The 19,770-nt window shown below is 57.7% G+C and overlaps 1 protein-coding gene and 1 long non-coding RNA gene across 2 annotated transcripts; one reads left to right on the top strand and one right to left on the bottom strand.

Moving 5' to 3' along the window:
* Positions 1–2,467: 2,467 nt before the first annotated feature.
* Positions 2,468–13,367, bottom strand: FMOD (fibromodulin). The gene is made up of 3 exons (XM_013296894.3): positions 9,488–13,367; positions 6,143–7,153; positions 2,468–4,072 (listed from the first exon to the last, which is right to left on the bottom strand). Exons 2-3 carry the CDS (start codon positions 7,131–7,133, stop codon positions 3,921–3,923), a joined length of 1,143 nt encoding a protein of 380 aa, XP_013152348.1. The 5' UTR covers positions 7,134–7,153; positions 9,488–13,367; the 3' UTR covers positions 2,468–3,920.
* Positions 13,368–13,495: 128 nt separating this feature from the next.
* Positions 13,496–19,526, top strand: LOC129785786 (uncharacterized). Its single transcript, XR_008750021.1, has 2 exons — positions 13,496–18,922; positions 19,176–19,526. It is a non-coding gene; the product is annotated as an uncharacterized LOC129785786 (long non-coding RNA).
* The last annotated feature ends 244 nt before the right edge of the window (positions 19,527–19,770 follow it).

Raw genomic sequence — 19,770 nt, forward strand, 5'->3', positions numbered from 1 at the left:
CAGCGAGCATGGCCCCCCACCATGCCTGTGCCAGCCTTCAGCAGCTTGAAGACTGGCATCAGCCGCTGCTGGAGGGGCTGTGGGCTGTGGCAGGGCTGGGGTGCGGGGTCCACGCTGCCTTTTGAAGAAGAGACAAAGCCCGTCTTGATATTTACGGCACGTGCAGTGGGAGCGCGGGGCGTGCGGGGCTGTGGGACAGATGGCGAGTGAAACAAAAGGGGAGGCAAGAATGGGAGCTGAACAGATTGGGAATTTCCTGCCCGTCCCTCTCCCCCATGCCCAAACTCTGCTGGGGGCATGCGGGGAGCGGGACTGCCTTGCCCCAGTGGTCCCCCCAAAGTGTTTGTTCCCTTGGCAGGGTCTGACCCCACAAACTGCTTTATCCCCCAAGCTCTGCATCCTTCCAGAGCCGGGTGGAGAGAGCCAAAATCCCGAGAGCCAAATTCCCAAGCACCAAAATCCCATCTCCATTTTACTCCTGATGTGGAGCTGCGAGAGCAGGACCCCCCATTCCTTCCAGCCTCAGTCTGCTCCTCTGTGAAGCGGGGACCCCAGCTCGTCCAGGGAGGCGAGGGGTCCTGGCCATCTCCTGTGTCCCCCTCCCGGTGTTTTTTCCTGCTGCCTCTGCAGTTTTCTTATCTCTTCCCAGCAACGTCGCAGCTGCTGCAGGACGGATCCGAGCAGCTTATTAATAATCAACTTTTATTGCTCGTCACATCGTAAGCACGTCTGCAGATGGCCAGGCGTGGCAGTGGGAGCCGTGACCTGGCCACCGATCCTTTTGTCCTCACAACTCCTCCGCTCAGTTAAAGGTTTTAGGTTGAGCCTGAGAAGAATTGAGCAAAGGGAAGCGCTGAAGGACGTGACACCGGGTTACACTTCCCTCGGCCGTGACTTGCATCAGCTCTGCAAACGGTTGCACGCTGGATTTGAAGCCCAGAGACGATGTCGTGCCCGTGGCTCACGTCCCTGCACTGGGTGGTGGCTCTTACCCACCCCGGGCTCCTCCAGCCACGTTTGGGGCAGCGTTGGGTCAAACCCATTGCCCGCAGCCTCCCCGCTTTCCTGTGTACTTCTCCGAAGGAAAATATTTGGAGTGGTTGTTTTTAAACATAAATCCCGCACTTCCTGGGGAAACATTCTCCTAAAGGGATGTTTGCAAACAGGCTGGGAAGCGTTTGCGCTGAGGGATGCTGCAATGGGAAAATAAAAATTAAAAAAAAAAAAAAAAGGAGGAGGGGAAAAGAATCTGGGGGAAGAGGCTGGAGAGAAGTGGAGACAGAGTTTGGGGGTTTCCAGGGGAGCTCCAGAGGAATCCTGCCTGTCCCCATGGGGCACGCTGTGGGAGCTGCTGGTTTTTAGGGTGTCATGCAGGGACAGCCCCAAGGTGGGTGTCCCGATCCAATGCCCGTGGCCTGAGCCCCCCTGCAGACGTGGGGTGATGGTGGGGGAAAGAAGGTCTGGCAGGAGCAGTGGGGTGTCTTTGTCTCCTCCTCCTCCTCTTCCTCATCGTGCGATACAGGCTGCTGGGGCACACTGGACCCTGCACCTCCTGCCAGCAACAGGAGGAGGAGGAGAATGAGGAGGGGGTGCAAGCCCCCATCCCTGCTATCCCCACAACAACAAGGCAGTGACTGGGCACTCGTAGCCTCAACCAGGCCCTATAGGGTCTCCTCACCCCCCCCTTTTTTGGGGAGGAGAGGGAAAAGGAGGGTAGCGAGTTTCAATGGCCCTCTACCCCCTCACCTTTACCCCTGCCAGATGCAGAGCCAGTGCCCCAGCTGGTGTACATCAGCAATCCTGATCGCCCTGTGTGGATAAAGCAGCTGCTGGAAGCAGCGTTGAGTGGCAGCTTCCCCGGGGTTTTGCTTGGTTGCTGCCAGACCCTAAAGCCCCCCCACTGTGGTCATGGGGCACAGACCCCTGTGGACCCCCCAAGCCGGGTGTTGGTTCGGGAGGGGGTGTGGATGCTGATATCTAGTGACAGCCCTGGAGTCATCAGCCAGCTGGGTGGGCAGTGGGATCCCCTCAGCTGGGGGTCCCCCAGCCCGCTGCCGGGGGGTTGCATCTCTGCTGGGAATGGGGTTTGGCTGTGGGAGGCTGTGATGAGGATGTGTGCATCCCTGGGATGCAGGAGAGGATGAGTAAGGGGGTGGCCTGAGCGGGGTCTTCTTGCCTCCTGAGCCTTGGGTGGAGCTGGGGGGGCTGTTTGGGGGAGCCCAGCTCCTGCCCCCTCCCCCCCCGAGTGCCTGCAGCCTCTGCCCCCAGCCCCGCACCAGGCGAGCCCCCGGTGCACGCAGGGGCCCGCAGGCGGGGAAGTGGCACTTTCTGTGCAACTCCAGAGCTATCAAAATCCTGCTTATGTGAAATATATCTCTTTTTAAGCATCCTCCAGCTTAGCTGTTAAAAATAAGCAGGGCTGAAGGCTGGAGAATATGAAAGCATCCGGAAAATAACAACTGGGAGTACTGTGCCAGTGGCACCGCCATCCCTTCCCTCTCAACTGATGCTGCTTTTCCATGTGCATTTTTTCCTTCTATAAACGTCCAGGACCCCATCTGGGATATGCTGGAGCATTGGAAGGCGGTGTACACACATGTCGTGTCTGGTACAACCACTAGACGGCAAATCCAGCCCGGATTATGTCTGCAGAAAGATCTGGTGTGCGAGAGGGGAGGTTACGGCTCCGAGCACCCAGATGCTGGGACCCTGGTCTCTGCGTTTGGGATTCCTCAGACACGTTTCGTGCAGTTACAGAAAGGGCTTTATTCGTTGGTACGATATCTACAGTTCATGCGTCAGTGAGAGTACAGGTTTTTTTGGGTTTTTGTTGCTATAGTGTTGGCATGCAGTGGAAATGCGGAGGGTCTGGATGACCTCTTCAGCTTCGCAGGTCATCTCCAAAGCTCAGCTGCCCCTTTTGGTTCTCAAACTAAACTGTCCAAGGAACCAAGCTGGGTGGTTTTGGCTTTTGGCAAATTCAAATGCGCTGCAGATGCACAGGTCACACTGATATTATTATTTTTTTTTCCAATTGGAAGACCCTGGTTGCCTGGGCAGGGAGGGAGCTTGAGGCCAGGCTGGGGGGTGGGATGGAGCCGGGTGTGCGGGGGTCCCCAGGCAGCTGGGGGTGGCAGCACTGGGAACTGCCCCATCCCTCCATCCCAGCGCTGCCCCGAACCAGTGGTCCAGGAGGAAAATGTGAGACCCACCTCGGCCGTGGCCCCAGACAGGCTGTTTCTCAGGGTGTTTGTCTCTAACCTCAGCAGCTGACAGCCACTTGGCAGCAGCAGGAAAGGTTTCTCTCCTTTCTCTCTGGCGCAGGAGGCTGATGGAAGGGGGGAAAAAACCGAGGGGCAAGTGTGGATGTGCTCGCTCTTCCCCATCCTAGACTGAAGGATGCTGGCAGCCAGAGCATCTTTAACCCTTTACTGATGCAGCTTCCAGCCTCCTGGGTGTCCCTCCCAGTGAATGCTGGAACCTGGCCCAGGGTGGGTGGGTTTGGATCTGCTGGTTCTTCAGGTGTGGGACCCACACCTGAACCCCTCCCTGCTGGGCTCAGGTGCTCAGTGCCACGTTTGGGAGGCAGGATGAGCTCTCCCCCATCCCTGCTGCATCCCTCCCCAAACCTGGGGAAAGGATGAATGGGGATGCAGCACTTTGGGGGGTGGCTGTGGTGGGGTAAGAGGGGGAATGGTACCAGGACTGTCCCACCCTGCGTGGCCGGAGAGCTGGGAAGAAGGAGCATTGGGGGAAGAATGGCTCCTGCCCACCCACGTGGGCTGCCGCTGGAGTACCCTTACTGCACTATTGCGGAAGCCAAATCAAACTGTCAAGCTGCATTAAAATGGGCATGAGTGTCTCCCCAGGAATGGGGGAGCCAAGTCCAGAGGATGGGGTGGGGGCCGGGGGGGGCCAGGCTAGATCTCAATGATGGTGGCACGCCGCAGGCATAGCGGGGCATCGGGGGGCACCGCGTTTCGCTTGATCTCGTTCCCGTCGAGCCGCAAGACCTGGAGCCTGGAGTAGTTCATGACGTCCACCACGGTGCAGAAGCTGCTGATGGAGAACTCTGCGGGGGGAGAGGAGACAGAGAGCTGAGCCCCAGCTCTGACCTTCATGATGTGACTGATCTTGGGGAGTGATGTGAGAAATGTCAAGTGGGGCTGCTCTGGGGATGGGTTTGTGGGTACCGACCTCCAAGAGCTGGTTTATGTTAAGGTAGGCAGGAAAAAAAGGAAAGCACCCCCAAATTACCAATTATTCCCGCAAATTTGGTCTTGACACCCCCCCCTCTCAAGATAAAAGGGTAACTGATGCTCCTTGCCATATTCGGAGGCAGCCCGTGAGTTTGTGCCTGCTCAAGGGTTTGGAAGCAGTGCTGGTGCCCACACTCGGCTGCCTTTGCCCAGCCTGGCTGGGATGTTTGTAGGGAAAACGCCGGGTGGAGACAGGGAAAACACCGCTTTTTATCAGGAATTGCCTTTGCAGCCTCTTTTGTGAGGCTTCGTACACCACAGCCTTCAGCCCCAGCTCTCCCCAGCTACCACAGGACCACCCAGGCAGCGTGTCCAGGAGGGCGGACATCCCCATCCCCATCCCTGTCCCTGTCCCCATCCCACGCCTGCAGACACCCCCTCCCTGTTCAACTGCCACAGGCTGCTGTCAGTGCCAGGCAGGGAAACTCGGGTCCAGTTTGGAAGGGAGGAGATGGAGCAAACTCCAAAAATTCTGTGCAGGATTTGGGACTAGAGGGCAGCAAAGCTCCAGGCCAGGCTGCTGCTGGGGAGCTCAGCTGGGTGCTGGGGGACCCCTGTGCCCCCAGGCTGGGGCTGGGGGGGGGGGGGGGGCTGCAAGCCCTGTGGTGTGTGGGGAGGCAAGTGGGGGCCTCTTGTGTGGCTGGTGGGGCACGACCCCAGTGCTGATGCCCCATGGGGTGGGATGTGCCCCCCCCCCCCCCCCCGAGGCTGGTGCTGCACCCCTGGACCCGCAGCCCCCTTGTTTCTGGGGATGCTTTAAAGGTCAGAGGCAAAAACCGCAGCTGGAGGAAAAGCTGTTGTAAAGCCTGCGCAGCTCTGCGGAGGTTTCGTGGCATTTGTGGGCAGACGTTAACAGCTACAAATGTTGAAAGCAAACAGTTGGGAATCTGTTCTTGTTTTTGTGTTTCAGTTGGTTCCCGGGTGCGGGGTTGCGTGTTTCCTATGCAACAGCGGATGGCTGCACGGATGCATCCCTGTCCCCATCCCAGGCTTGCTCAGGGGCTCCAGCACCGCTCCGGGAGGGTCCTGCCCTCAGGGCCTGGCAGGTGAGAGGAGCAAGCCTGGATTTTTCCAGGAGAATGCTTGGGTTTTTTTTTCCCCCTAGTTTATTTTTATAAATAGCAGCCCCAGAACAATCTGTTCCTTTTATTTATTTGTGTGGAGTGAATTTTAGTCCTGGCAGAAGATGCTGCATTGATGGCTTCAATAACTAAGAGCTCCCGTCTGTCCCAGCCCTGGCAAGGATGCACCCCTCGGCTGCAGACCGTGACCCTGGGGGGGGCTTTGGGGCCATGGACTGTGCCTGGGCTGTGCTGGTGCCCTGCAAGGTGGGGTGGGAGGTGGGCAAAGGGGGCTGCACTGGTACTGAGCGCTGCAGACCACTGGGTATCACGGGGTACATCCCTGTCCCCTGCATTAGTGCTGGCTGGGGTGATGCGTGTTCCCACGTGCAATGACTGTGGTTGTGGGGACCCCCCACCTCTGTCTCTCTACTGGTGACCCCTCAGCCTGTGTGCAATGCTGGGCTATGGCTGTAGTCCCCTTCCCAGGTTGTGCTTCTACCCACAGCTGATTTCTGGCATCTCTAACCAGAAGATGCTCAGGCTTTGGATAAATGCTCAGTAAAACCAGTGTGATGGCTCTGTGGGTCACACGGGAGCGTTCAGGGCTGGGAGCTTCTGAGCTCCAGCTGTGCTGGGACACAACAGGCCCCATTCCTGCCTTGCTGAGGGCCACCTAGAAGCTGCCAAATTCCAGCTTCCTACTCAAACCACTACCCCGGGTAGCCTCCCACAGGAGGTTCTGCATCCTCGTCTCCCCATCCCTCTGTTGCACCACCATCCCCTGCACCACCGCGCTTTGGTTGATGAGTTCCTACTCACCGTTGATTTGGTTCCCTTGAAGGTAGAGGTTCTCGAGGTTGGTGCTGACCCGGGGGATCTTCTGGAGCCTGTTGTAAGAGAGGTCCAGCTCGAGGATGCTGCTGCTGTTGAAAGTGTTGGTAGAGAGACCTTGATTCGTTAGGCTGTTGTGGGACATCCGTACATAGAGCAGCTTGGGAGAGACCTTGAAATAGTCATCAGGGATGGTGTTGATGTAGTTGTACTCTAGGTAGAGCTGTTCCAAAGCCATTGGGAGCCCATCGGGGACTTTCCTGAGGTGGTTGTAGCTCAGATCAGCAAGGATCAAGGACTTGAGTCCTTTGAGGGATGCTCCCATCTCAAAAATGTAGTTGTGGCTGAGGTACAAGGCTGTGAGGTTCTCCAGACCCTCCAGAGCGTTGGAGGGGACCCTGGAGATCTGGTTGTAAGACAAGTGGAGCTCTCTCAGGGAGCGGGGCAAGGGGCTGGGCATCTTGGTTAGGTTGTTGTTGTTCATGTACAACCTCTCCAGGTTTTTGAGTTTGGCAAAGACCCTCTTGCCCATCTTCTCACTGTTGATCTGGTTGTTGTGCAGCGCGAGCCATTCCAGCTCCGTGGCGTTGTCGAAAGCTCCCTCTTGGATGGCGGTGATCTGGTTGTTCTGGAAGTAGACGTATTTCATGCGGGAAGGCACGAAGGGCAGGTACCTCAGGTTACGGGTGTCACAGTACATGGCTGATGAGAAGTTAGGGGGGCAATCACACTCCTGGGGACACTGCCAGGAAAGGGCTTGCTGAGGTTCAGGGCCGGGCTCTGCCTCTGTGTCTGGGGCTGGGAGGTAAGAGTACACGTAAGGGGTGTTGTCATCCTCGTAGTAGGGCATGTAGTTGTAGGAGGACATACGGGACTGCCGTATGTAGTATTGTAACCAAGCCATGTCTTCTTCTTCATTGTACTGGCCCAGCGAGGCTCCGCAGAGCCCAGCGATGATCAGGACGGTGGCCCAACGCATGGTGCCGATGCTGGAGGGACCTGGGTGGGGGAGAAATGGGGAGGAAACCATCAGCAGAGTCAGGCCTGATGGAAGAGCTGGAGGCAGGCGAGCTGCACCCCGTGGCCTGGGCAGCCGGTGGGGGTGGATGTGGCAGCAGCCCTGCGTGGGGTTGGTGGCACTTGGCAGCAGAGCTGGAGAACCAGGGGACCTGGGTGAATCCTACCCGAAAAATTGTGGCTGAACACATGTCCCCTGCCTGCAGGTAGCTGGTCAGTCCCCTTTCCACCTCAGGCCTGCTAGAAACCTCCATCCCAGCGGATATCTGCTTGCAAAATCTTTACTTATGGGTATTTCTCTTACAACTGTGTAGAGGATGGAGATATGGGATGCATGGTCTGAATTTGTGTCAGGGCACGCAGCTCTGCTCCAGGGTGCCTGGGATGTGCCTGCGCCGGCCCTGCACGGAGGGAGGAGAAGGGACACGGACACTCTCTGGCCAAGCAGGGAGCCATGGCTGTGGGAACAGGTTGATGGAGCTCAAGGCATGTTTCAATGGAGCTATATTTATGCTACACTCGCTGGCTACATGATACGCTGTGGGTTTCATCCAGCTCTCCCTTCCCCCACAGAAACGCAGGATGCTCATGCTGCTTAGGACTGATGTAAATCCTGGTAAACACATTCTGGCTTATTTTTTTAAATGAAATCACTTTCAAGCTTCGATTTCCCTGAGCTCAGCCCCGACGTGAAAAGCGGCAGCATCCACCGGCCCCTCGAGGCCAGTGTGACCAGGGAGAGAGGGAGCTGTCACCTGGTGCTTGGACCCTGCTTATGAAATCCAGCCTGCCGAGGGCTGACAGCCAGGAGGAGAGCAGGGCTGAGGGCTCGGAGCAAGGCAGGCCTGTCCCCGAGCCCCTTGGCTTGACGTGGACTTCACCGCTGCCCCATGCCATGCCCAGGGCAGCGTGCCGGCACACCGCGGCGCTGGCGCTGGAGGACTCCAGCCCGGGCAGTTCATCCTGACGCCTCATCTCGGGGCGAAATGAGCACACAGAGCAGCTTGAAATGCCTCCAGGAAATACGCGGGCTGTTCGGAGGGGGAGAGGAGTCGCTCCTGCCTGCTGGCTCCTGTACGCGTGTCTGGGAGCGCGGAGCTGCTGGTGCATCCCTGCCAGCTCCGCGCCGGCAGCCGTGCTGCGGGTGATGCTCGGGCATGGGCCACTGTCCCTCCTCACCGTGCCAGGGGGTGGCCGTGGGGTGTCCCAATGGAACCCCACCACGTCCCCACCCCACAGCGAGGAGGGGATGTCTCGCCTGGCAGACAAAGAGGGCACAGTCTGCTCCCAGCCGGCGGCCGCCCTGCCACCGAGGCAAACTGGCAGGCTGCTCGTGCTTGGAAGAAAAGAGGGATTGAGGTGGCGGCGGGCAGGCATGGCTCCCTGGCTTTCCCCTGCTCTCCCTCCTTCCCCCTCCGTGCGCTCGTGTGGCCGAGGGCAGATCAGATGTGGTCCTCTGGGATGCTGTGTGCAATGGGGGAGCTTGGCAGTCACAGAGGAGTTTCTTCTCCTCCTCCATTCTGCTCAAGGGCTCTCTGCCTGCTGAAATACCAGAGCCGCCCTGCTCTGCGCAGGGGCTTCTCCACCCGTGCAGAGCTGCTTGGCAGCCCCCTCCCAGGGGGGCCCTCTCTGCAGGGCAGGACCGACCCGTGGGGTCCCTCCACTTTTCCTAGTGGTCCCCTTCAGTGTACTGGTAACCCCAGAGTCTGTCCTCAGGAGACACCGCTGCCCACCGCTTCTTTTGAAGGTTGCTTGTCCCCTCCCCGGTGGGCTTCAGCCCTGATTTTGGGGTGGGATCTGAGCTGAGCGTGCCGGCCACGAGATCCGTGTCATCTCCTGGTACCCATGCTCCCGTGCCAGAGGCTGCTGGGATAGTGGGGCCAGCCCCTCACTCCAGGAGGGAGCAGGTTTTGGAGAAAGGGACTTCTCCAAAGGGGATGGTCTGTGGCCATCCATGGGCTTGGCCCATTGCTGCTGTGCCAGGCATGAAACCGGCTTCCCTGCATCCCGTCAGACGGGACGGGCAGAGCTGGGATGGGCAGGGAGGCAGCACTGCCTGCACCTGGGTGTCGATGGTTGTAGGTGTCCAGCTCCCAGCCCAGGGGGCAAGGAGCTGCCAGAGGGGCGAGAGCTGTGGGTCGCAGGAGAGGGCTTCCCCACTGCCGTGGCTTGGGAGCGCTGGCTTTCAAGCTGTGCCACCCGTGTCGCTGGCATGTGCTTTGCGTGGCAGCCGCCCGCCCGCCGAGGCAGGGGTATGGAAATCAGGCTTAAAAAAAAAAAAAAAAAAAATCATAATAAATATAGAGACGGACTTACCAAGCTAAAAGCCTCCTTTCCAAAGCCTCGCTGCTCTTCTCTGGGATCTCCCGTGCGTCAAGCAGCATGTGAGTGTGTCTCCCAATTTGCAAAGGCTGGTGCCCGCCCCAGATCCCAGATCAAATATTGTGCTTGCAGGTCACGGGCTCAGCAGGTTTTTTGGGGAGTGACCTCCCAGCAGCAGCCAGTTTGCAGGAGAGACTGAAGAGACCCTAATGCTGCCTGGCGTTATAAATAACCTGCTTTTTCTTTCCTCCCTCTCTCTCTCTGTCTCTCTCTCTCTCTCTCTCTCCCGTCTTTTCTCATAGGAGTGTTGGCACTTTTCAGGCTCTTTCTGTTTAACGAGTTAGTGGAATCAGGGATGTTGTTTTTAAAAGGGGTGTTGTTAGGTCTCCTGTGTTTCTCATCAGGAAGCGATGAGGAGGCCTCCGGCCAGATTAAAAAATATCTAATTTTGAGGCGCTGAGGATGTGATTTTTAGGGAGAAGCAAGAAATTATCTTTTAACTTTTGCAATACTAGGAGAAGAGACATTAGTGCTTGCTCGAACTACAGCCTGGGCTTCTTCCCCAGGAAGCCTCAGTTTATGCAGTCCTGCTATTAAATATTTAGGATAAACATTTCCATGAACGATAAGGCTTCAGCATCCAAGGTAAATAAATTGCCTACCAAAGGGCCACTGTGACAGCAGGAATTTGTCTTCAGCTTGGCAGGAGAGAGAGATGCCAAGCTGGCATTTCTGCAGGCTGTGCCCACCCGCCTGGGATGAGGGGTGTCCCCATACCCCACGGGTGGGTGCGAGGGGATGGGGCAGGGGTGCGTGTGCTGAGGGTGACCGTGCTTGTGCAGAGACACGAGAGCTCGCAGCTCTCCCTGTCACAAGGCTCATCGCCTCCCGGTGCCAGCCTTGCCCTGGGGGGCCCTGCAAAGCAAGGGAGCAGTGGGTGCTGTCACGGCCCCCCTGGTCCCCATCCTGGCTTTCTCTGCATTTTAACTTTGGAGACAGCTCTTCCAGGGCTGTCGAAGCATTTCCTCCCACAAGGAAAGGAGGAGCCCTGACCGCCCATCGGCATCCCCATGCCCGGCTCCAGCAACACGCCCAGGTCCTCCTAGGAGCCTGGAATTACTTAGTGAAGCTCAGCAGGTGCCAGACTCCCTCCAGGCTCTCTTTCTCCTTGCTTTTCATTGAAATTTCCCAGCCAAAACATCCTCTTCCCCTGGGGAGCCTTGCAAAGATCCTTATCGCTCTGCTCTGAAGGTCCTGTTTGTAAGGAGGAGGAATGTGCGGGGCGGTTGGTGGCCGGGGTTGCGAGGGACACGCTGTACAGTGGGGACTTTGCCAGAAAGGCGGTTTAGTTGGGAAGGAAGAGTGTGCCTGGAAAGCGCAGCGCGTTGCACCACAGCACGGGGCCGGGATCTGCAAGGAGAGGATTCAGAGAAAGCCTTGCCTTTGAGTGGGAAAAGAGGACGGGGGGGGCGGGTAGTGCTGTCCAAAAGGAGGTAAAACCCTGGTAAAGTGGGGTGGGGGTCTCTCATGTGGCTGGTAGCATCTTTTCTTCCCCATCGAGCATTGCCACGGCAGCTTGCAGTGGCGCGGGGCGGCTGGAGAAGGGCTCTCACCACAGGCAGGGAGGTGGTTCAAGGCTCTGAGCTGATGCTGAGAATGACCCTGCTTGGAGGGATCTGTTCCCACTGCCAGGGAGCTCCGTTCCAGGGGAGAATGGTGGGGAGGGTAGTGGCAGCCAGTAACATCTGCTGCTCGGCGCTTGGATGGTGTCAACCAACGTCACATCTCTGGCAGCTCGAGGTGTCCTGGTGGCCAGCAGCTCGGAGGCTTTCACAGGGCTTGGATGTTTCTCTGGAAAAGCAAATTGTCCCCAGCTAGGTTAGATAAGGAGTGTGGCCTCTCCATCCTCCAGAAATTAAAAATATTCATGACCCAGGACATGGTCCCTTTGGGGGAGGCTGTCCCCCAGTGCCTGCTGGGGTCAGGCCCTGCTGGGGGTGCCGGGGTTGGGGGTCCCCCAGGAGATGCTGAGGACCCCTCCCCACATGAGCTGGCTCCCGTGGTGCCAATCCCCATGGCCACATCCCCCTTTCCCAGCCTAAACCAGAAAATAACAACGTGCTTAAGCTCAGTTCGTGTGTTGCCCACAGCCACCGGGACTTTCTGTTTAATCTCATCCTGGGATGAGCTGGTTCGGACTATCTCAGGGAAGTGAAACTTTACTGTCTAAAGAACCACATATGTCTCTTTTTCTCCATCCAACCTCGAAATCCCATGCTCCACGTGTCTGGCACCTCCCAAGCTGCAAGTGGGGCTCTCTGGTGTGGTCCATGTGCCTGGTGTGTTGCTAAGACCTCAGTGCAAACCAGCTCCTCTCTCTCTCCCAAGTGACTTCCATTAAACTTTTTCACTGTCTCCTCCTATAAACACCTCTTCCCTATTGCTGACGGTTCAGAGAAAGCCCTGAACTGGTGACAGGAGCTGGGAACATGCCGTCCTGTTTGCTCGAAGCCAATTGTCCCTATCGCTGCATAATCTCATCCGGAGCAGTTATTCCAGCGGTCACAGTCTGCGTCTCATCAGGGCCAGACAGATGCCTGTATTGGTTTGCTTTGGTTTTCTAAATCAAACTGATGTGAACAGTGTCTATTTTGGTTGGGTTTGTTCCAGTTGTTTTGATCAAATACTCTTGAGCTTTGTATTTGAAACCACTGAATCTGGCCCGAGTTTGCCTTTAATTTGCAAATCCTGCGCTTGGAGCCGGGAGTGTTGTCTTCTTCGGGGATGGACACGGGTTTATCAGGATGCTTTTGGCAGGGGGACCAAACGCTGCACAGCATAACGAAGAAACAAAACTCTCTGATGCTCCTGCTAAGGCTAAAGCTCGTTCTGCCTGGACGAACTATTAAACCTACCGTGGGCATCCAAAACCAGTGGCTGTCATAAGCGTGGCTACTTCTAGAGCAGCTTCCCTTTTTACTCATGGAAATGTTATTTCTGCCTCTTCTACATTTCCAAGAAGTTTCAGCTCTGCTGGAGCTGTTGGCTGCTCTGTCCTCCCACTCATGCTATTTTCTTTAATTTCCATGGCCCTCCCTGTCCTGGGAGGGGGTTACCAGCCCCGCTGGGCTCAGGGTGCTTGAAGACAGGGCTGCTTGTGTAGCAACCTCACCATGCCCTGCCCTGGCTGCCTGTAAAGTCCTTCAGGTCCCCTCCTAGACCTTGGCTTTAAAGGCAGATCCCTGAAGGGTGAAGGTCCCAGCTGCTCTTTTAAGGGACTCCAGTGACAAGAGTCCAAGTAGGAGCCAAGGAGACCTTGTCCCTTGGCATCTCCAGCCTTGCTCAGGCAGGGGTGTGTGTGGAAATGTGTGGGGCAGAGCCTGCGTGGTGGAGTGACCCATGAAGCCGTGATCCAGAGCCCCTTCTTTGCATCAGGCTTCCTGACGAGGCTCAGACTACAAACACCTGAGCAGAAAGGCTCTGGAGCCAGTGCCCGGAGGTCCGCGGCTCCCAGGTTTGCACCGTCTTTCTGGATGTTTGCAACCTAAATCTCCTCTTCCTCACTAGTCCTGGCTCCTTCCAGCCTTTGTGAAACGCAGAGAAACTGCTCGTGTGGGCACTGGCAGCGAGTGCCCTTCTCCAGGTACCTCTGCATGGCTCCATCCCGCTGTGCCGTGCCCGGAGCCCTCTCCTTCCTCTGGCTGCACCCCAAAGTGGGAGTGCTGGTGTCTGCAGGGTGCCTGAGGCTCTCCTCTGCTTGCAGGAGCAGCTCTGTGACTTTCAGAGCCGTTATCATCTTGGATGCCCCCACCAGGGCTGTGCTGCTCCTTTTCAAAGGGCTCTGCCGAGAACAAACTCACCTAAAAGCCCCCACCTGATTTCTGAGGGTGGCTGCAAGACAGGCAGGTGGGGTCCTTAGGGGGTGCAGGCAGCAGGGTAGGGGGGAACAGGGGTGATGGGCTCAGCTGGGTGGGGGGAAGGTGCTCAACATCTGGCAAACATCTACACTGAGCGGCTGGAGCCCCCCCTCCCCCCCCCCCCGAAAACACAAAGGTCAGTGCGGAAGGGCAGGGTGAACCCTCCCTCCACCTCCCTTCTCGCCCCGGCCTCCCTTTTCCCTTTTTTTCTTTTTTAGCGATACATTCTTCAGCCCAAACAACATTCTTGAATCGAGATTTGAGGCAATCCGGAGGGAGTTGGTCACTTGGAGACGGCGGGACTGCTGAGCGAGCCCGGGGGGACTCTGCTGGAACCCCTGAGTGGGGCGCGGGCTGTTGGGGCGATGCTCACGCCGCGGCTCCCGTGTGTCAGCGCCGTCCGATGCTCCCGGGGCTCCCGGGGTCACCCAATTTCCACGGGAGGTGCTTCAACGCTTCCTTTGCCTGCAGCCAGCTGCAAGGGCTCAGCCCAGGCTCTCCCTGGCGAGAAAGGGGATGACAGGCAGCCCTCGGCTGGGAATCCTCGCCCTCCGCCCGTTCCCCTCCTCTTCCTCCCGTGGGATACCCAGCGTCGTGGAATCGGTGGCCGGCTGCAGCCCCCCTCGCTCGCATCCCATGCCCCAGCCCCAGATGCTCCGTGCCATGGGGCTCCAAAAAAATGCCTGCACCAAAAATAAGGGGGTTGCCAGCTGCCGGCCCCCATCCATGCCCCCTTGCTGCTGCTCTGTCCCCTGTCCTGGGCACACTACGTGTACCCAGTGCCACCCCCAAGTGCCACCTGCCTTTGCACTGGGCAGAGCAGCCCTGCAGCCCCCGTCCTCGCTTGTCCATCCCATCGTGGTCCGGCAGTGGCTTCCAGGTCTCCTGGGGGGGTGGCGGTGGGGGTCAGAGGAGGAAAGCAGACCCCAAACTGCCCCTTACCCACCCCAACTGCTGGCTTGGCACGGCTGCCGGCACTGGGAAATACTGATTTGGCTGGGGAAGCCTTTGCCCCATCCCACTGTAATTACAGGCTGCCTTTGGGGCTCTGGAGTCTCATGTAATAGCTCCCCGGTCTCTCAGGGCCTGCGGGTTATTATGGGGTGGACTCAAGCATCCCAGCACCCACACCCAGGAATGTCCCTGCAGCCTATTCCACAGCTCCCAGTCCCACAGACGTGGCTCTGGATACCCAGTGTCTCAGTGTGTGTGCTCTCATCACCCTCCCTGCAAGCTCAAGATGCTGGATTTCTGAAATCTCCATCCACGGGCTCCAGTGCCTCCCCCCTCGCAGCGTGGCTGGTACCCTGGGCTGGGCCGGGAGAAGATGTCTCAGCACAAAGAGGGTCAGAGCTTATTACAACCACTGTAAAATGTGTTTAAAAAGGTTAAGTGCTTAATTTGGAACAGAGCTGGAAACTATGAAGCGTTTCCTCATCCCGTCGCTCCCTCGCCTGTCCCTGGATGTGTGCTTTACACTGCTAACATCTCCACGGCTAACGGAGGCTGGTTACAAGCACGCAGTGAAATACATTTGAGAGCCTCTGGGTTTTGCAGGGGAGCCAGGAGACCAGTTCACGCAAAATTAGCCAAGTGCAAATCCACTCGGGAGGCCAGCGAGGGAGCTGCCAGCTGCAAAGATCACCAAGTCCCATCAGGTGTCACAGGCTCTTCTGCTGCCGTGATTTATTGCCTGTGCCCAGGCTTTTGACGCAGATGTTTGCCCACGGCTGCGTGGGCATCATTCAGTTCTGCTTGTGGCTATCACGTGGTGTCGGGACCAAACCCGGCAGGATTCTGACATCTTCCCAGCCCCATCTGTGGGACTGCTGTACCCTGATCTGCATCAGCCTGGCACAGGACCTGCCCCTGCCCCCCAGGGTGATGGATGTCCAAACCCAGAGCCCCTGTGCTCACCACCACGGGACGGAGAAGCTCCATTGGGACGTGGCAGCAGCTCTCTGCCCCTTGCTGGATCTTAGGAGGGGACAGGGGCATGGGAAGCCCCAGGACATTTGCTGGTGGTGATTGCTCTGTGCTTTGTGGCTGAGCAAGGTGTCCCGTCGGGACCAAGCTGCCTCTCCCCTTCTGTCCCCACCATGGCATCAAGGTAGCTCTGAAGGCTGCCAGGCACTGGCTGCAGCTGTCCAAGGAGCAAAAGGCGAAAAATGCAGCAATTCCTTGCTCAGAGCCTTCAATTCACATTTTCAAAGGCCCTTTGAACGCTTGGCTCCTCTCCGAAGCCTCCCAGCTCTCCTGAACAAACAGCAGGAGGGAACAGGTTCATTCCAGCCCATTGACTGAGGCTCCTGGATGGGGAAAATCTCATGTCATGTTTCCTACAAGCAGGGAGCTTCAGAGCCCTCTTGCAGAGCGCTGAGCCCAAGGGTCCCATCTCTGCCTGTCCCCAAACCTGTCCCCAACCCCCTTCCCCAGCCCCAAGCCTCTCCTCTGCAGCTTGGAGGGTTCCTCCCCCAAGGCGTGCTTGGTACCCAAACCTCTCCGCAAACAGATTTGCAGACACACTGGGAGCCAAATATAAACCTGTGTAGAGATTAATAAATTATAACCAGCAGTCTGAGCTGCACCAGGCAGCGAACAGGGAGGGGGTCCTGGCACACAGAATCAAGCTGCTGGGGGTCCCTCCTGGCTCAGCAGGGACCATCAGAGCGGAGCAGGGTGAATATCCCTGTCCCAGGGTGCCTTTAAAACCACACGTCTATCATCACTATTAAATGATGCTGATGGTCTTAAAATACACAGCCTCCCAAATCTACTCCCGTTAGTGAAATGCAGCCAGTCCTGGGGTGGGGGTGGCAGAGCTGGTGGGCAGGGGGGGAAGGCAGGGCCTGATCCTGTCCCGCTGTGCCCTCTGCAGCCAGGCGCATCCTCACAGCCCTGTGATGAGCCCCCCAGCCTGGCCATCCCATGGCACGCTCAGCCCTTCCCCAGTGCCTCGTGGGTCCCTCCAGATTCCCAGGTACCCCCAGCTCTGGGAAGGTCATGGCACTGAGCTCCCTGTCCAAATGGTGCGCGGGCTGTTTTTCTCTCTAAAGCATCTGAAATATGAAAAAAAAAAAAAAAGAAAAAAGAAAAAAAAAAGAAAGAAAAAAAAGAAAAGCGAAACATCAGCTGCCTGGGAAACCCATTAGCGTTCCTGCCTGCTCCTGCCACCTGGCTTCCTGCGCTAGCAAACAAATCAAGTTGTCCTGGTGCTCAAAGCCTCTTTGCCCTGGCATTGCTTCTCCCAGAGCAGAGCTGCGCCCTGCCAGGGGTCACTGCAGCGAGCCCCTGCCCTCCCCTGCCCTGGCTCCCATCACCGCGCTCCAAGCCTTCTGCCGAGCTGCAAACACTCCTCCAGATTAAGGGCAGGCATGGCTTTCTTTTTTATAAAAGAAAAAAAAAAAAGGCAAAAAAAAAGCTTTGGAGATAAACAGGAGCAAGAAGCAGGGCGTGGGCGTTCACTGCTTTCACTTGCTGTTCAGCTGAATTGAGTTGTTTGGGGGAAACTTGGGGTCCTGGCAGCACCTTTGCAATTTATGGGAATAAAAAGAGCATTTAGAAGGAGGTGGCGTTGGAGGGAGAGGACCAACCCCCTGGGTTTGGGGTGGCAGTGCCCCTCTCTCCATGCCCTGGGTGCTGGGGCACATCCCTGGTCACCTCTGCCCCAGAGGGTGGGCGCTGGGATGTGGATAATCTGGGCATGGTGCTACGGCCCCATGGAGTGGGACAGGCAGGGGCCAAGGTGGCGAGGGGCTGCGGGGGTTCCGTGGGCAGATGCGGCAGAGTTGGGGGTGGGCTGGGTGCTGCAGAGCTCATGCGGGTGCTGTCAGCCCGTGAGCAATAATTAGCAATGATCAAAGCGGCTTCTTCCCGACAGCCCTGAATACGGATGCTTGGAAATCTCGGCGAGCGTTCTGGCTGCTGGCAGGGAGAAAACAACACCCGCTCCTGTCTGTGGGCAAGTGCCTGGTGCAGGCAGGTATCTGCTGGGGCTGAGCTGCCCCCAGCACCCCCAGAAGCAGTGGGGTGACTTCTGGGGGGCTGGGGGTGAGTGTTGCCATGGGCAGAGCTGTGCGCGGGCCACCGGTGTGCAGAGCATGGGGGAGCTCTGCGTCCAGCCTGGCAGCCACCAGGTCTCCATCACTGCATCTCTGCAAGTCGAGAAGAGAGAGTGAAGGCAGACAGGGAGTCTGGCAGCTCCTCGGGGACAGGAGCAGGCTGAGAAGTGTGATGGTGCAGCTGCTGAGCCACCCCAGCCTGAGATTCGACCCCTCCTGCACCCAGCTGGGGCTGTCCCCACAGCTGGGGCACCCGTGTCCCTGCCGCAGGCTCTCACCCGGGTTATCCCAGCGGGATGTGTCACTGCCCGGAGCTGGCACGAACCCCCTGTGCTCATGTCAGGGGCTGGCAGACCTCTGCTCCCGTGCCCTGCTGCGTTCCCCTCCTCGGCGGTGCCGGCAGCGGGAGGGCTGGATGAGATGTGCCCCAGCCGCGCTACATGTGGTTTGATAAATTCTTGCTTTGTTTTCCTTCGTTTTTCCGCTGGCCGTCTCTGAGGACAGTGTGTGAGGGCTGATCGCAGCAGGGACGGCTGCCAGCTGCCTCCACTCCATCGTCCCCAGCGGAGGCACCAGTGGCTTCTCCTCCTGCCCTCGGGGCGCCTGTTTGCCCTGGGAAAAGCTGGTTACTGGACCCAGCACCTCTCCCCTGCGGAGGCTCCGGGGGTGTCCGGGGGTTTCAGCTCTGCAGAAACAAGCAGGAATCCGTGGCAAATGCCTGCCCAGTGCTCCTGGCCTCCTCCCAGCCTCAGCCCACCGAGCAGAGGCATCTGGAAAAGCCCCGTCCCCCCCCAAACTGGTTCCAGCAATTTCCTTGCTCGCCTCTGACCCTCTCCACTCCTTAGGGCTTAGGGCTTGCACCTTGGCTGCGTCCCTACCTGCACGGCCCCCCGAGCCCCCGGGGTGTTTTTCTCCCCCCTTTTTTCCTCTTCATCCTTCCCTTCGCCATTGCACAATGGAGCACATTGTGTCTGGGAGCCCCGGGACCTCTCCCTGGCTCTGGGGCTCGGTTTTGTCTCTGCCTTCAAAGACAGAAGGAAACTGCTGCTGAGCTGAGCCCGACAGCTGGCCCCAGCTGCTGCCGGACCGTGCAGGGGGTGCAGGGAAAGGGGGCAGCTGGTGCCTTCAGCAGCGATGGGAAGGGCTGAGCCTGAGCCACGGACCCAGTTTTGGGGGTGTCTCTGCACTCCCACAGTCTGCCCCCTTTGCTGTTTGCAGGCACCCATCCTCTTGGCCATGACATGCAAGCACATCGTGTGAGCACCGCACCGTGTCAGGGACACAGGACAGCACCGGGGGCGTGAAAACGCTGGAGACGTTCTTGGTTCCTGTATTACCCTGGGAAGAGCCAGGCTGGTCACAGCTCAGCCCCAAGCACCGCGTTTGCTGCCCTCCTCAAGAGAGGTGAGGAGAAGAAATAGGGTGCCCGAAGCTAAATACGGGGCTGAGGGGTAGATGGCCTATTAGTCCCCAAGAGTAATCCCAGGGGAAACAGCTCCTGCTATAAGGATTTCCTTCCTTTTTGGTTTTTTTTTTTTTTTTTTTTGGAGATGGCTCCTGCCTCTGCTCTCCCTGCCGCCAGCCAGCTCCCTCCCGGCCCGCACCGCGCTGGAGGGAGGGGTTGGCTGCCTGTGGCTTTTTCTCCCTTTTCCCTGCAAGACCGAGATGCTGATGTGTAAGCTCTGGGTCTCTTTGGCTCCCCAGGTCCTCCATGGCTGAAGCAGCGGCTGCGGGGAGGAGACAGCCGGGCAGCCACCCCTATAGATGCTGCTATACTCCTCCAGGTTCCTGCATATACATTTCCACTGCTGTCTGCCTGCGCTGGAGTGGGAACGTGCTTCCGTAGGGATTAATGGGCTGTGAGGAACAGGGCAGCTCTCACCGTGCCGTCGCGGTCCCAGCCCGAGCCCCATGCCGGCAGTGCTCCAGCAGCTTCTCCGAAACATCCCAGCTCAAAGCAATTTTACAACAAGCCTTCACTTCCAGGGAGTCTGACCTTTTCATTAATAAATCAGCTGTGTTATTGAACGTATGAATAATGCATGATCACACCCAGCCCTGCGCTAAGTTCTGTGTGTAAAATTTAATTAATCCTCTCATGGAACGCCCCCGAGGGCTGGTGATGAATGGTTCTGCACAGTTTGGGCTGCCAGCGGTACCCGGTGTTGGCTCCGGGGCATCCCAGTCCCAGCAACTGGCATCCTGGTCACCTCGAGGGGGTTTCCCTCCAGCAATTTTTTTGGACGCTTCTTTCTCTGGGTGTTTTAAAGGAGAAAATTCCCCTTTGCTATGGAGGTGC

This window comes from Falco peregrinus, chromosome 16 (genome assembly GCF_023634155.1).
Source record: "Falco peregrinus isolate bFalPer1 chromosome 16, bFalPer1.pri, whole genome shotgun sequence".
Lineage (NCBI taxonomy): Eukaryota > Metazoa > Chordata > Aves > Falconiformes > Falconidae > Falco > Falco peregrinus.